Source organism: Diachasma alloeum, unplaced genomic scaffold (assembly GCF_001412515.2).
Source record: "Diachasma alloeum isolate Michigan unplaced genomic scaffold, Dall2.0 Dall_scaffold_00546, whole genome shotgun sequence".
Classification (NCBI taxonomy): Eukaryota; Metazoa; Arthropoda; class Insecta; order Hymenoptera; family Braconidae; genus Diachasma; species Diachasma alloeum.
In genome coordinates this window covers 68827-80851 of record NW_021680678.1, presented here as the reverse complement: position 1 = coordinate 80851, position 12025 = coordinate 68827, and the positions used below count along the sequence as shown (strand labels likewise).

Genomic DNA, 12025 nt, shown 5'->3' with positions numbered 1-12025 from the left:
GTTATGCATGTGGTTGATGTGCAGAAACCTTAAGGGAGCCCTTCGGATCTAACCCACATCGATACCCATCTAGAAATCTCTCCGCTCAATCTCTACTTGTTATACAGTCAAGCCGAGGCTGAGCGGTCGGTCGAGCACGTGAGCGGAGTTTCAGCCGCATCTCCGCTTGAATTTCTACACGGGCAGTATAAGTGGCTGGTTATAACGAGTGTGAAGTTTGGTGGTGAAGTATAGCAATGAACTTTGTTTCACGTACTCCAAATTTTCCATCTTTTGATGTTCAACTTTACGCACTCTATGCAAAAGAACAATCGAGATACGCCGTAGCGTATTGGGTCAAGTCGCGCCTCATAGCCTCACAACAATAAAACAATGAGAGCTACCAAGTATGTATACACAACACAACTTCCCCTTCTACTACCCTCAATTGATTTTCCATCAATTAATGAAAAATGCGCCCACTTAAACGAAAACTGTCCGTAGTTACACTATATAAATCACCAATCCGCTTTCTACTGATGCAATTATTAATTTAGTCCGTTGAATATTTACGAAGATATTCACATAGCAACGAACTAGCATATACATTTCTCATATTTCCATTATCTTCTAAACGAAAACGGTCACACGCAAGCCATTGAGTTGTTGGTAGGGCAACTCGAATTCTCACTTTTGCATGCAGAAATTGCCAACAGTGTTCTACCTTGTACAGGCTGTCCCATCTGAAAAGAAACGGCTAAATATGTCTCAAAGGGGGCAGGTAACAAAAAAATGTTTGCTACAAAAATTGTAGGTTTTCGAGGGGGACATCCAATGTAGTTATTATTTTGAGTTTTCAAGCTCACGCTTGTAAGCTGCAAGCACAAAGTGTTTTTTACCAAATGGCAACTGCATTTTTTACCTCAAAGAAACTTGTTCATCTTGATGAGTGGATTTCAGAAACCTTATCACTCTTTTTATTTCGTCTCAGTTTACTTGAAAAATGCCACAAAAAGGGTTTTGTGGCCAAATTGAAGATTCAGACTTTTTTTAGCGTGACCCAGGATGCACCACGTGGAACGTGTACCATTCTCGATATGTTCGAGCAGCGGCTCGATACACTCCCCTACACTCTCCCAAAACAAGTAAAATATCGATAATTTCACTGGATGAATACATCGTGATGTGTTCAATGAAATAACAAGTGATACTAACTTGATTCGGGTTGAATTGGCACCGATTAGAATAAAAGAATCCTCGAAGGAGTAGGGAAATGTTTTGTTTATTGTTTATATTTGAGAATTCCGGTGTGTCAACAGATCAATGGAACAATTACACCAAGATGTGCCAAGGATATTTGAATCTTGAATTCGACCACAGAACTGGTTTTTGTGGCATTTTTCGAGTAAAATAAGATGAAATTAAATGAATGATGAGGTTTCTGAAAACAACTCATCAAGATGAACAAGTTTCGTTAAAATAAAAAATGCGGTTGTCATTTGAAAAAAAGCACTTTGTGCTTGCAGCTGGCAAGCGTGAGCTTGAAAGGTCAAAATAATGACAACATCAGATGTCCCCCTCGAAACCCTACAATTTTTGTATTAAATATTTTTTTGTTACCCGCCCCCCTTGAGAGATATTTAGCCGCATCTTTTCAAATGGGACACCCTGCATAGTGTCATGGAGAATAGAGGGAAGAAGGCCGGTAAATGTGCATATTGACTACCTCACCCAGAATTAATTTCAAATTGAGGCCTGGGTGACAATGTCTCTTCAATATATTCTTTAATTCAGGCCTTTTGTGTCGGAGAAATACCAGTGAATAGATTTTGAATAGAAAGAAACACAAACAACACTTGTGTTTACATTCCTTGGAATGTAGTAGAGACTGTTGCTACTGACTATACCCGTGTTCCCATCGGTATTTGGGTAAGGTGTTGACGCGGTCAGTCATTAGAAGCCGGTGGTCGAGTGAACATGCGATTATTTGGGATACATGATTTGTGCTCTAAGCCAAGTGAGCTTATTAAATTCTTACAAGATCGCCAAGTGTTAAGTAGTGAGATGACATGCCCGAAGTGTGGTAGTGCTATGAAATTCGACGAACCGAGGAAGGCGTTCCGGTGTCGAAAAAGGACAATCGAATATGATGTACATAAGAGAAAACGGAGTGTACAGTGTGAAACATTTACCAGTGTGTTTCATGGATCATGGTTTTCTGAAGCTAAGATACCGATCTCGACGGCAGTCAGATTCATAGGACTATACATAATGAATGACTCCCCCAAACAAGTTTACTTCGAATACGAATTAAAGCTGGCCAGACACACAGTGGTGGACTGGTCCAACTTTGTTCGAGAAGTGTTTATCGATTGGTGTGAAGACAGATCCGATATGATCGGAGGCTGTGGGATCATAGTAGAAATCGATGAGACCAAGATTGGTCACCGAAACTATAACAAGGGGAGAGTAATAGAAGGAAAATGGGTGTTTGGAGCCTTCGAAAGAGGGTCCAAAGCACTATTGATTACTGTGGTCGAGGATAGTACTGCTGCAACTCTTATCGATAACATAAAACAATGGATTAGACCTGGAACGACCATCATGTCGGATCGATGGAGAGCATATCACTCACTAGACACTGAAGGTTTCAGTCATCTCACAGTTAACCATAGTCTCAATTTTGTGGATCCTCTGACGGGGGCACACACGCAAAATATTGAGAGATCGTGGAGAGACCTCAAAGGATCACTTAGGAGGTATGGCACTTGTGACGAGCACTATCATGGCTATCTTTGTGAATTTCTGTTCAGGCGAGCGGTGGCTTTCGATGACAGATTGAATGAATTCCTCAGCACTGTAAGTAGACATTATCCACCTTAGGCTAACCCTCACCAACAATAAGAGGCTGCTCGGTGTGGTTCGCTCAAGACAATCTTGTGAAATTTCAGTTTTTGCTGTGAGAACGGCAGCGGAGGTATTGTTGTATTGAGCGAGGCATATTGTGAACATCCTTCTAACCCCCCCCCCTCGTCGTTGTCCATTGTCTTATTTGTACCAACATGTGATGTCTGAGGGGTCAGACACCGCCACGTCCACGTCGTTGACCCTGGGTAACGCTGAGAGCGGTGAGGTAAGTACCCTAATATTCATTCAATCTACACGTGTTTTAAAGCCTTTCCGACGGTCCAAAGTGACGATAAATAACAAAAAATAGGCTACGACATTGCTTCAGAAAGGTTCAGTTGAAATTGGAGGTGAGGTAGCTAATCTGCAGATTAGCTACCTCACCTCCAATTTTAACTGAACCTTTCTGAAGCAATGTCGTAAATATATGTGAAACCTTTGTAGAATATGAAAAAGACAAGCAGTCGAACGAGCCTACTCGGCAGAAGATATTTGATCATTACTACATGCATTAGTTGTCTTTTTTATTTTTCACTTCTACCAATGCCAGTGGTAGTAAGCTTCCGAATGGATCCATAGCCATTAGATTGAAAAATAAGATGAGTGCATCACGAAGAATCGATCAATTGAAAATTATACAAGATAATGTGTCGAGAAAAATTGCTTTTTTTTAATCTTCAGATTGGAAGCCAGAAAAATCCTAATCAATTTAAGATTAGATAGGTGCGTAGTTTTGAAGATATTACATACAGGGTGTCCCTGAAGTACATGCCGATCCGAAACCGGCAGGTTCACGGGGTGATTCTGAACAGAAAAGTCCTTTTCCACTTTTTGATCCGAAGCACCCCTGAGGAGTTATTAGGGTGAGAAGGACAGCCAATGGCGCTACAGCGTTCAGCAGCTATACGTCCGTGTGGCTGTACATATCAGTGTACGTGATGCCCCTTCCACTGAGCAGGAGGCGGGATAGAGTTTCCCTTCCACTCGTGAGCGAGAAAGAGAAGGAACGATACTTCTCTGTCGCTCTTATTATGTTTTTGGAGGGTATTACGAAAGAGAAAAAGAATGATTCTTTCCTCTCTCGCTTTGAGTAAACAATTAATAATTATTAATTGTTTGTGGAATCCCCAGAGCTCTGATTTTTTTATTTTGGTGAAATTTTGCTGAAAAATTTTTTTTTTGCAATTATCTCGTAAACAAATGGGTTTACAGCAATTTACAAGAAAAACTTTTTTGTAGAAGATCAAATTTCCTACAAAAAACGTCTTATGGTGTAATAACGTAAACCCAATAGTTTATTAAATAATTATATAACAATGTGAATTATATTTTTGTAATTATTTGATAAACTACTGAATTTAGGTTATTTCATTATAAGACGTTGTTTGGAGGGAAAACTGAATTTAGGGTTGATTGGGAAAGGGGTAGTGGAAATGCCGGTGAAAAACGAATGCACTGAGTATATAAAAAATATACTGATTTATTCGGTGGAATCGAACCACCTTAGCGTCACTTGTTACACTCTGTTAATTGTCACTGAAATTAATTCAAACTGTTCTGAATTTAACACTGGAGATTTTCTGAATAATATACTGAATAATAGGAGACTGTACTGAGAATTTAAATAGGAGATGTACTGAGAAAACAAAATGTCTCGAACGGGTGATGTACTGACGCTGTTCGGACAACCGAAAGTAGCTTTAGAAAAACGATATACTGCTCGCTCAACTCATTTGCTACGACTCTCTACGACTGACTAACGCTGAGATTCGGTGATTGACTAGGCGTGACTGTTGACCCGAGGGTTCCCGAAGATTTTCGTAAGTGGCCGATCTGTGGTCAACCGTTGATGTACTGAATTTTAACTGCGTTTCAAATACCCCGGGGGCATTCAACATCAGGTTGTTGAATTACTGGATCTGGTTTCTGCTGGTCTGGTTCTGCTGATTCTGGTTCTGCTGATGCTTGCTAAGGGGAGAAAAACAGGGTGAGAGACGTATCACTTGCCAAATTAAAAACATATGGAAGATGATACTTAACTCTCAGTCCTGCAGTTCCTGGATGTCCCCTTGCTGTTGATCGTCTTCATCATCTGGGTGATCTTCTTCTGGAGGTTGTTCTGGTGTAGGTGGGTCTGTAGGAAGCAGACAGAGCTTGGTGATTGGTCTGTCAAACACCGAGTGGGCTGCTGTGATGTTCTGGAGATTAGGCGACCCATCTTGATGTCTGCCGACTTCTGCTTTGCTCGTTCTGACTGTGGCTACTCTGGTGAGCCCATCTGCTCCTGGTCTAGTCGCGATGACTCTGGCGATTGGCCACTGGGCTGGTGGAAGGTTATCGTCGACCATCAGCACCATGTTACCAACCTCGATGTTCTGCTGACGTGTCTTCCACTTGTAGATAGCCTGGTATCGTTGGAGACACTCTTTGGACCACCTGGACCAGAACTGCTGAACTATCCGAGTCACGAGGTTCCATCTCCTCATCTTGAGGGGATTCTCGTCGACGTAGGATGACCCTGGTACTATCTGTAGAGGCTCGCCGATTAAGAAGTGTCCTGGGGTGAGAACCTGAAGATCTTCTGGGTCGTCTGACATCGGACAGATTGGCCTGGAGTTTAGGCAGGCTTCAATCTGAACTAAGACTGTGTTGAGTTCCTCAAATGTTAGCGTTGTCGTTCCCAGGACTCTCTTGAGGTGATGCTTCTTTGATTTTACTGCTGCTTCCCATTTGCCACCAAAATGGGGTGCTCTAGGTGGTGAGAAGCTCCACTGAGTGCCATTGGTGGCGAGAGCAGCCTGAACACGTTGATTTTCTTTAGATGCTTGGTGATAGAGCCTTTCGAGTTGATCTGCTGCTCCGACGAAGGTGGTGGTATTGTCACTGTACATGACTGCTGGAATACCTCGACTTCCGGTGAATCTCTTGTAAGCTCCGAGGAAGGCGTCTGTGGTTTGCCTGTTGACGACCTCTAGGTGAACTGCTGACGTGGTGAAACACACGAACACTGCGATGTGCACTGATCCCGGTTGAGCATTCGTGGGTCTCCACTTGAGGATGGCGAAAGGACCTGCATAGTCCACCCCCTGTGGAGAAATGCTCTTGCTGGTGAGACTCTGGTTGCGGGCAATTGACCCATCTGTTGCTGAGCCTGTCCAGCTCGGTGTCTGGCGCAGATAGCACAGCGTAGGATGTAGGCTCTAACTATGCCCCTACCACCGAGTATCCAATAGCATTGCCGAGTGTAGGCCAAGGTGAGCTGTGTCCCTCCGTGGAGGGTCTTCTAATGAGCTTCTGCGATGACGAGTGTGGTGAATCTGGACCGACGTGGCAAGATTATTGTGTGGATCTGTTCTGGATGGAGTTCTGAGTTCTTGAGGCGTCCCCCAAGTCTCATGATGCCCTCCTCGTCCAGAGTTGGAGTGAATTTCGCTAACTGGTGATTTCTAGGTAGCTGCTGATTTCTGAGAAGTACCCTGAGTTCTGAAACAAAGTACTGGTGTTGTGTTATTTTTACCCAAAATAATCTCGCATCGTTGAGTTCTCTGGTCGTCAAGATAGATCCCGGGGGCATTGGCTGCCTCCTGAATCTGTCAATGGCCCTGTTGATGGTCGCTGTTACTGCTAACAGCTTTGCCATCGTGCTGTATCTGTTGAGGAGCTCGGCAATCTCGTTGATTCTCTGTCCGACTGGGTGAGATTTTGCTGGTTTCGCTTCTTTGGCCACTTCTGGGATGTCCATTGGTGGAGCATTGATAGTTGATCGTGGCCAGTCTTCAGGGTCCTGATTTATCCAATCAGGTCCTGTCCACCAGAGGTGATGATCTGCTAGCTGACTTGGTGTTATGCCCCTGGAGGCGCAGTCGGCTGGATTCTCCTTCCCACTGACGTGTCTCCAAGTGGCATTCGGGAGAGTTTCCTGGATTTTTACCACTCTGTTGTGGACGAAGTCTTTCCATCTCGAGGCCGGACTCCTGATCCACGCGAGAGCTACTGCTGAGTCTGACCAAAGGTGAGTTTCTACCTGGTCTAGCTGGAGCATCTGCTGCGTTGATGTTACGAGTTGAGTTAACAGGAGAGCTGCAGTAAGTTCCAGACGTGGAATAGTCATGCGCTTGATCGGTGCTACCTTGGTCTTAGCGCAGACCAAAACTGTGGAGGCTGGCTCGTTGAGATTCTGAGTGCGAATGTAGACCACAGCACTCATAGCTACTGTTGAGGCATCTGCGAATCCGTGTAATTGGATGTCGTTTGTCTGAGGTGAGATTCTGAGCCATCTGGGTACTGCAACTTTATCTAGTTCGGTGAGTTCCTGGCGAAATGACTCCCACCGGTGAATGTACTCTTCGGGGAGGGGGTCATCCCAACTGCATTTGAGTTTCCAGAGATCCTGAAGGAGAATTTTCCCCTGGACGACGACTGGAGCGATAAATCCCAAAGGATCGAAGATCTGGGCTATCTCTGAAGAGACAATTCTCTTGGTGATCGTCTCTGTTTTGAAGTCTCTGGATTTGTACTGGAATGTGTCGGACGACTGATGCCAACACAGACCCAGTACCTTGGTGACGGACTCTTCAAACTGAATGACTTCTTCCTCTGTTGATAGGCCGAGCTCATGCAAGAGCTGAGGGCAATTACTGCTCCATTTCTGGAGAGGGAAGCCTCCTGCCTGGCAAAGTCCTTGTAACTGCCATACTATCTCCTTGAGTTCTGCTGGTGAGTCTGCTCCGCCGTAGATGTCGTCTACGTAACGACCTCTGGTGATTGTCTCGACGGCTGCTGGAAATCGTGGACCCTCGTCCTCTGCTAACTGCTGGAGAACTCTCAGAGACAGCCATGGGGAGCAATTGAGCCCGTAGGTGACGGTGGTGAGCTGGTAGGAGATTTGCTGTTTGTTGTCGTCAACCCACAAAATTCTCTGCAGGTCCCAATCGTCCTGATGAACTCGTATTTGCCTGAACATCTTGACTATGTCAGTGCCAAACACGAGCCTGTGCTTTCTCATCCATGTTAGAACGTCCATGGCGTTGGTCTGAAGTTTTCCACCTGGATGTAGAATGTCGTTGAGTGACGTTCCTGATGAAGTGGGGCTGGAGCCGTTGAAGACGACTCTCAACCTTGTGGTGATTGCATCTGCTCTCAGAACCCCGTGGTGTGGAAGATAATAAACTGGAACGGGTTCTGCTGTCTCTGGTGCTCTTTGCATATGACCCAAAGTTTCGTACTCGTTGATGAACTCCTTGTACAGCTGGGCATATGCCTGATTATTGGTGAGTTTGCTGACTGTAGATCTGAGCTGACGCGAAGCCTTGAATTTCGACTCCCCGAGAGCTGCTGTGGAGGTTTTCAACGGGAGCCTCACTATGTACCGTCCCGTTGAATCTCTGCTGTGTGTAGACCTGAAGTGTTTCTCACACTCCAGCTCGTCTGGTGATAACTCTGAATTTTCTGACTGCTGAACTGGTAACTCTTCCTGGACCCAAAATTTCTGGAGAAGTTCTAGAAGTTGTTCGTTTGAGGAGGTCCTTACAGCTGATAGGGAGATCCTCGCTGAACAACCGGTGCAGTTGATTGGACCTGATAGAATCCAACCAAAGACTGTGCGTTGGCCGACGACTTTTGACTGCTTGGACTTGACAACTTCATCTCTGATGATTCGCCCGTAGTTGTCAGCCCCTATGATGATATCGATTGGTCCGGGCTTGAGATACTGCTGATCTGCTAGCTGGAGATTTTCTAATGAACCGATGTTCGCTGAGGCACATGAGAACGATGGTAGAATTGCGGTGAGTTTCTTCAATATGTGGGCGCTGATCTGAACCTGTTGATTTCCGTTGATTGCCTGAAGTGTAACTGATACCAATCCTCTCGTGCTGCCGGAATTAACTCCTCCAATTCCGATTAATTCCAACGTTGTTGATTTCCTGGGCAAGTGCAGTTGATTTACTAGTTTTTCTGAGATGAATGACACCTCTGATCCCTGATCGATGAGGACTCTGGCTCTGCTGGAGAATCCTCGTGGTGATTTCACTGTAACTCGGGCTGTCGCCAGCAGCACCGATTGTTGATCTTCTGAAGGTTGATTTGACTGCTGGTTCCCATTGGTCATCTGATTGTTGAGGTTAACTGCTGCTGTTGATGTACTGGGCTTAGCTGTGGGAATGACCAATGAGAAAGTGAATGTACTGATTATATTAAAGGAACATTCACTTACTCTGGTCCTCGTCGATCCTCTCTTCTGCAGGTCTGTTGGCAGTTCCAGAGAACCCTGCAGCTTCCGAGTCACGACGTGGAGGAGCCCATCCTGTGTACCTGCTGCCTCCGTGGATCAGAGTGTGGTGAGATCCTTTGCACTTGTGGCATTGTTCGTCTGAGCTGCACCTGTCTTTTTTGTGCGTGCCCAGGCACCTGAAGCATAGTTTCTTGTCGATGGCCAGGCCGTTTCTTTTTACTGGGTCCAGCTCCTTGAATTGCTGACACTTGTCGACAAAGTGGTTCCCTTTGCACATGGAACACTCTTTCCTTTGGTGACTGTTCTGCTGAGCGCTGTCCTCCACTTGTTGAGTTGCTGCGTAAGCTCCTTTCTTCTTAATAGGTGGTTTGCTGGGAGCGGTGATCTGCTGTCTGGAGTGGAGTTTGGACCCTGCGTTGATACCCCTGGCACAGGACTCCACGAATACGACGAACTCTTTGAGGCTGGGGAAATCCTTGGCGTCTCCCAATTTCAATTCCCATTGTCTGAGGCTCTCTGCGTCCAAGGACTTCCTCAGGAGGTGAGCGAACAGCTGTTCTGTTAGGTTCGCTTCTGAAAGGCCGGCCACTGTTCTGAGCTGGTCCAGCGACTCGACCACTGCTGCCACGTTGTCGGTGAGATTCTGTTCCGTGGGTTTGGTGATTTTTGGCAACTCCAGGACTCGACTAAATAAGTACTGTGCCAAAAGTCTGGGATCATCGTACTTCTTTTGGAGCTTTCTCCATGCGTTCTCATAATTCTGATCGCTGAGGGGTATCGTAGAGATCAGAGCTGCTGTTGGTCCTCTGAGGCTGCTCTTCAGCCTCACCAATTTCTCCACTGGGGGAATTGTAGATTTGCTGCCCATCAGTGAAGTGAAGAGGTCACTGAACTCCTTCCACTGTGAAGGATTGCCATCAAAAGGCTTGATGTCCAGTCTCTTCAGNGGCTGCTCTTCAGCCTCACCAATTTCTCCACTGGGGGAATTGTAGATTTGCTGCCCATCAGTGAAGTGAAGAGGTCACTGAACTCCTTCCACTGTGAAGGATTGCCTTCAAAAGGCTTGATGTCCAGTCTCTTCAGCTGATCGTGGTGTTGAAAACTCGGTGGTGTAATGGGTGGCTGAGCTTTCTTAGCTAGTTGACCCCTCAACCTGCTGATGAGCCTGACGCACTGCTTCCTGGTGGTGGCGGCCTGCTCGAATACCCCGTTCGCGAGATACGGGTGATCATGTGGAATGGACTCGATCAGGCTCCCCTTGATGGTGAGCAATTCTGCCCATTCGGAATCCAGGAACCTATCGTGGTCGTCCAAATCATCGGAGGTGACATCCTCGTCGGTCATGATGACCTTGACGTTTCCCGAAGATTTTCGTAAGTGGCCGATCTGTGGTCAACCGTTGATGTACTGAATTTTAACTGCGTTTCAAACAGACGTTTTTTGTAGGAAATTAGATTCCCTATAAAAAACAATGAATGGCAAAATGTTGTAAATCCATTTGTGTACAAGATAATTGTAAAAAAGGGTTTTTCAACAAAAAAAATCCACGAAAATCAAAACCCGTCCCTTTCCCATATTTGATACAATTGTTTAATTGCTAATTATCTCGAAAATAAAGAGAGTTACGGAAATTTCTCTTCAGATATTGTTTGGTGAGGAACTAGATTTAGGGTGGATTGGGAGGTTAGAGGATCGTCGGTGTGAAATAATGGTTGAGAGTCTTGACCTAATATCAACGTGCATTTATTCTCGAGTCGAACCACGCTTTGTCAAAATTACAAAAACACCTTGTCACTTGTTGATCGTACTGAATTGAATTAATTGTCTATAGTTTTAGCACTGTGAGTCACTGGTTGAATGGTCAATAAATAACGTGATTTTCTTTTACTGAATTTCTATCGCCGAGTTAATAGACGCTAATGTACTGTAGTCTAAACTCTACAGAGTTGAATTCCATTCAAAACGTGCTATACGACAGACCGTGATTTACTGACTCGCGTTGATTTACGGTAACTCTACTAGACCTGAGCGTTGACCCGGAAAAGGCCGATGATTTTCGTAATTGGCCGAGCTGATCGACCTTGGTCTTTGAGAGGTTGAGTTACGTTTCAAACAGATATTTTTTGTTGTAAATTGAATTTACCACAAAAAAGGTTTATTGACAAAATCCAGTAGAATCCTTTGTTCAAGAGATAATTCACAATGAAACGATGACCTCAAAAATGGGGAAAGTATGGCCTTCGATTTTCGTGAAATTTTGCTGAAAAAAAATGTTTTGGCAATCATCTCGTAAACAAATGGGTTCACAGCATTTTGCCAAAAGAACTTTTTCGTGAGAGGACCCGGTAAACCGCGATTCTAACCTCGCTTCGCTCGGTTTGATCGCGGTTTACGGGCCTTCTGACGAAAAATTGCATTCATCACACGGTCCAAAAGTATTTTCTGACGAATGTGAAGCCACATTCGTCAGAAAATACTTTGTGGATCTTGTGATGAAAATAACTATTTTGTAGAAAATCAAATTTTCTGCAAAAAAAGTTGCATGGTGTAATAACGTAAACCCAATAGATTATTAAATAATTACATAACAATGTTAATTACATTTTTGTAATTATTTGATAAACTACTGAATTTAGGTTATTTCATCATGAGACGTTGTTCGAAATGCAGCTTAAATCTCCATATTTGTCACCGTCAATTAACTCGGCCATCTCCGAAAATCTCCGTGACACCTCGGGTCAACGGACACAGATTAGCGCGGCACCCGGAAGAGTCAGTCACTTCAGTTGTGTTTCAGTATCGTAACGAGAATGATATAGTAGACTCAGTCAGTATTCCAAATTTAATATCTTTGTTCAGTACATCACCTTATTGATTAAATTCAGTCTAAATTCAGTGACTCAACGA

At 44.6% G+C, this 12025-nt stretch overlaps 1 protein-coding gene across 1 annotated transcript; it reads right to left on the bottom strand.

The window, feature by feature from the left end:
• Positions 1–4928: 4928 nt before the first annotated feature.
• LOC107043042 lies at positions 4929–10462 on the bottom strand. Its single transcript, XM_015264343.1, has 4 exons — positions 10085–10462; positions 9101–10019; positions 6191–9039; positions 4929–6053 (listed from the first exon to the last, which is right to left on the bottom strand). The coding sequence occupies exons 1-4, from the start codon at positions 10460–10462 to the stop codon at positions 4929–4931; spliced, it is 5271 nt and encodes a 1756-aa protein (XP_015119829.1).
• Positions 10463–12025: the final 1563 nt, after the last annotated feature.

What these genes read in the sequence shown, in the direction of transcription:
- LOC107043042 (XM_015264343.1), bottom strand. Translation starts at nt 10,462, where the DNA reads ATGACCGACGAGGATGTCACCTCCGATGATTTGGACGACCACGATAGG. An exon ending in TTCCCCCAGTGGAGAAATTG is followed by an intron (nt 10,020 to 10,084) that starts GTGAGGCTGAAG and finishes AATCCTTCACAG; the next exon opens with TGGAAGGAGTTCAGTGACCT. An exon ending in GAGGATCGACGAGGACCAGA is followed by an intron (nt 9,040 to 9,100) that starts GTAAGTGAATGT and finishes TCATTCCCACAG; the next exon opens with CTAAGCCCAGTACATCAACA.